At 50.3% G+C, this 4,579-nt stretch overlaps 1 protein-coding gene across 1 annotated transcript; it reads right to left on the bottom strand.

Annotated features, from left to right (window-relative positions):
- Positions 1 to 1,612: 1,612 nt before the first annotated feature.
- LOC123092002 (uncharacterized) lies at positions 1,613 to 3,908 on the bottom strand. Its single transcript, XM_044513644.1, has 2 exons — positions 3,465 to 3,908; positions 1,613 to 2,791 (listed from the first exon to the last, which is right to left on the bottom strand). Exon 2 carries the CDS (start codon positions 2,771 to 2,773, stop codon positions 1,814 to 1,816), a length of 960 nt encoding a protein of 319 aa, XP_044369579.1. The 5' UTR covers positions 2,774 to 2,791; positions 3,465 to 3,908; the 3' UTR covers positions 1,613 to 1,813.
- Between the last annotated feature and the right edge of the window lie 671 nt (positions 3,909 to 4,579).

The following is a 4,579-nucleotide window of genomic DNA, read 5'->3' on the forward strand; positions in this document are numbered from 1 at the left end:
TAATCAGTTTCCTACTTACTTACACACAGGGATTTGGAAACGAAGAAACAACATATGATTTTGCTGCAGAAGGTCCTCAACAGTATACTGTAAGACAAATTGCTTTCTTGAACATATTTCAGGCAATTTAATTGTACCCCGAAATCTCTAAACATTTGTTGTTTTATTATGAAGCAGGGATATTCGGAGGCAGGCCCAAGTTCTAATACTGCAATACCAATCTTTGCAAATAATATGTTCAACACGGAATCTTCGACTATGTTTATTCCGTTGATCCCTGGAGGATATACAGAACTTTTGCTACAAGCTGATCAAGCTTCAGAGGTGCTGCAAACTTCAAAAAGATTAGATTTTTGATGAAGTGAACCCTTCCTTACGCATCAAAGAAGTAGGATAGCAGCAGCAGCAGTATATTTTATTTCTTCTTGTCGACAGAGATAATATCAGATTATTTTTCCCGATTAATTATCAGATCTTTCACACTTGAATACCATTTATTTTTGCCAGAATTTAATTTGTATTCATTCATCAGTCTTTATTTTCCCCACCCTTTTCTTTCCCATTGCACTTATGAATGTAGTAGAGCTATCTAGACTGATGATCCTGATCAGCATCACCGCTATATCTTTCATTTTAGCTCTTGGTCCTGGTCAACATCACAATTAGCTTTCATTTCTGCTCTAGCTACTGTGTTACACAATACAGTGTCGGTTGTAATCGCGTCTCCATCACCAACAGAAGGTCTGAAACTTACAACAGAATGTACTGATAAATAACCCTCTCAACGTACCCAAAGTTTATCATGTATCAATAAATATCAGAAAGTTGTCGTTGGAATTCCAATTGTTTGGCCAATGCCAACATTCAGTCTTAAGATGCCACATACTACTGACATAATTTGAAGAAGCTCAACATCAATTTTAATGTGGTAAAATATCTGAATGTTTATAATCACAACGCATAGATACTGTGATCACAGAAACTCTGAATGTTTTTCTCTAATGATCTCTGAATGTTCACATCTGTGAATGTCAGAATGACTAGAAATCTGCAAGGTCGGCATCGGGAGATGGCTGGCTTGCCGCCGACGCCGGCGTTGCCGTGTTGGCAGGCTTGTGGTGGAGACGGTGGACATCATTATGTGGCTGTCGCTATTGGTTCCGCGAGGGACGACGAGCATGTCCGCGTCACCGGCGCGGGGAGAGCTCACGACGACGCCGCCGTTTTCGTGAGGGTCGTCGTCACCGGCGCATGGAGGGGTCGCCATGGGATAAGGCGCGATGGCGCCAAGGTCTGATGCAGCGGCGAGCCAGCGAGAAGATCGCCATGTTCGTTCTCTTTCGTTAGATGGAAAGTATCGATTCGATTGATACTGTATCGTACGAATACTGCGCAATATCTAGTTGATGTACGTACCAACTAATTAGGGAATTAGTCTCGCTTTAAGATGTGTGCCATTGATGACGTGTCAAAATCTGAGGAGGAGCCCCAGGAGGGACACTATGAGGCCCCGTCCCATAGGATTTTCTTCGGAAAGAAACCGCGTGTTCATAATAAATCATGATTACAACACCACATGCAGCCCAATTCTAGACAGAGCCAGAAGGACATATATCCCGATACAATTACAACACTGCATCATTATCATCTCTACATCTGCCATACTCAGTTCTTGCAACATGCCCCAAGAAAGATCATGAGATGGAGGCAGCAGAATGCCATAAACAACATGTACTTGCAGACTGACAAGGCTGTACGGGTAACATGGCGACTCCCTGAATCGCCCTCGAAGCGAACACAATCAGTCTTGTACTCAAGCAGCTCCGTGAAAGAAAAGATTGCGACAACACAAGCGTACAAGCATACTATGATGGCAAACTGAAACAGGCAAAATCAACCTCTTCCAGAGAGGGAAACGGGCCATACCGGTCTTGAGTTTGGCGGCGTCGGCGGTCTTCTTTGCAGCCTCGGCGTGTTTCTTGGCAGCCCGAGTCGCATCGGTCTTCCGCTTCACCTCGTCGTTTGCTTCCTTGAGATCCTTGTCGATGAAGTCGAGCTCCTTGTCCGCCTTTGCAGCTGTCTCCTCGGCTTGAGTTGCCGCCTTAGCCGCCTCGTCGACAGCCATCTCCAAGTCCTCGATCCTCTTCTGCGCGGCAACGACGTCGTCGACAGGGTTGGCCTTGGCTTGGGCCAAATTCTCATCGGCGGCTTGGGCAGCTTCGATTGCCTGATTGGCGTCGGATCTGGCGATCTCTTTGACCTTGAGGGCGTTGTCGAAGGCGGCGCACATCTCCGCGGCGACGCGCTTGGCGTCCGCTTCGGCCTGGACAGCCTCTGCTTCGGCATCCGAGGCGGCCTTAGAAGCATTAGCCGCGAGGGTGCGATCAATGGCAGCCTGCGCGGCAGTGGTGGGATCGGCCTCGCGTAGCTCCTGCTCTTCTTCATGGGCACCGGCATCAACGATGATCTTGACAAGATAAACAATACAAGCTGCGAGGGCCATTGCGATGGAGAGAAAAGTAACATCGAAGGCCAGGTTCTTGTAGTGATGAGCCACTTGTTTGGCGTCGCACGTTATGGATGTTGCGTTGAGGCTGCGGAGTGCCTCAATCACTGGTGATGGATCCGAGACGCTGTTACCCACAAGAAACAGACTCGTAACGCCGCCGATGAATGCCAGCATCTTTAGATCCTTGAAAGATCCAAACATCTTGAACGCGCGTATCTTGATCAGAAGATCCCAGAAAGATCCCAATATGTTGAACACCCACATCTTGGCTAACAACTGTTTCTGAAGAGGAAAACCATTGAGAGGAAAACGAGTAGCAGTTAGTGGCCTGGCATGCACAAGATTAAGATAAACAACCAATGATATCATCCAGAAATCACCACACAAGATAAAAGAACCACCTTTCTCCCCAAAGTAACAATGAAACAAGATGCGACCTGTCTCGGTCGCGCGCGTGCAAACGCTCGAGCAGGAGCCCATGCTCGACTCGGGCGCGGCACAACATGGCGAGGAGCGGCGACAGGAGCTGTGTGGGCACGGCGCGGCTTGCGGGAGAGCTGCTGTACGTGCGCGGGCACGCACGCATGTGCGGGTGAGCGCGGGCAAGCAGAGGGCTGCGGGGCACTCGAGCTCGAGCGTTGCTCGGCTCGGGGCCATGGAAAAAGCGCGGGCCAGGAAGAGAAAATGGGGCATGCGAGACGAGGCAGTGCAAGGCACGCGGGCCAGGCGGGCGTGCTGCTGCGCATGGTGCGGGTGTGCGCGAGGCGCGGCGAGCGCGTGTGTGCATGAGGAGGCGCGGGTGCTGAGTGTGTGCGTGTGCGCGAATGAGGCAGGGCAACGAGCTTGAGCTCGCTGCCATGGTCGTCCAGGGCGGCCCTGGCCTCGGGCACGATGGGATCGGCGGCTACAGCGACAGAATTGAACCGGAGAGGGGCTGGGAGGAGCGGCTGCTCACCTAGGTCCCGTAGGACAAGACGAGGCGGCCGGAGACGCGACGGAGAAGACTCGAGGACGCGCTGATCGTGGTGAAGCTCGGCTCCGTGAAGAAGATGAAGCAGGGGAGGTAGACAGGGCGCGGCGATCCGGATCGGGGAGGACGCGAAACGGAGTCGCGGAGGCGTCGCGATGCGCGTGGAGGAAGAAGGAGTCGCCGGCGAGCTTGCTACGCCGGAGGAGAGCCCCGGCTCCTCCCGGCCATGGCGTCGGGCTTGGGGGATGAGGCGCGGTGGAACTGGCTGCTTACCTGGCGGCGGCGCGAGGAGGAAGAGAGGAGGAGGGGCGAACCCTAGGACGAGGCGTGGGGGTTTAATAGGACGAGCTGGCGCGGTGCCGTGGCCATGGTGGCCATGTGTGCTCCTCGCCGAGAGTTACTGTGTGAGAGAGATGTGATCGAGGTGGAAGAAAAGGTGCACGGTGGGGGGATGATAGGTGGGGCCGGTCCAGTGCATGACTGGAATTTACCAGGCAGGAGAGAGCAAGAGGTTCAGGTGGGCTGGGCTCCGGCTCGGCTGGGCTCAGGTAAGGTTTTCTTCCTGTTTTGATTTCTTCTTCTTTTCTGTTTTCAGCATACACAGAATTAGAAGAAAACTAACAGGGGGTTTAGGCGAAAGAGCTGAGAGATAAAAAAATATCCCCAGACTCCTGGAAAAGTGCACTATTTAAATAAAAATGCTCTGGAAATTTTTAGAGACTACAAATTCAAACAAGTTTGAAAATAATTCAAGCTTGAATAAATCCTTAGCCCAACGAAAACACTTCCAAATGATCTTAAAACTGGAGGAGGTGGTCTTTGCTTGATCTAGGATTTATAGGAAAATATTGAACAATTTTTGGAACATGAAAATGTCACTTGCAATAATTAGAGAAAGAGGAAAGAAGCTAATGAAGGGTTTGAGCACTTGATCATGGTTTGGTTTGGATATGAATTGGGCCCCGGACGCAAATGAATACGCAAGAAGATGATGGGGTTCACACTAGATCATAACGACAAAAAATAAATATGCAAACACCGAAGCAAAGATGGTCATGATGCATGATGCAAAAACAAAATAATCAAACATCACAAGCAAG

This window comes from Triticum aestivum, chromosome 1B (genome assembly GCF_018294505.1).
Source record: "Triticum aestivum cultivar Chinese Spring chromosome 1B, IWGSC CS RefSeq v2.1, whole genome shotgun sequence".
NCBI lineage: Eukaryota > Viridiplantae > Streptophyta > Magnoliopsida > Poales > Poaceae > Triticum > Triticum aestivum.

Excerpts from the sequence above, each read along its gene's own strand:
- LOC123092002 (XM_044513644.1), bottom strand. The coding sequence starts at position 2,773 with ATGTGGGTGTTCAACATATTGGGATCTTTCTGGGATCTTCTGATCAAG.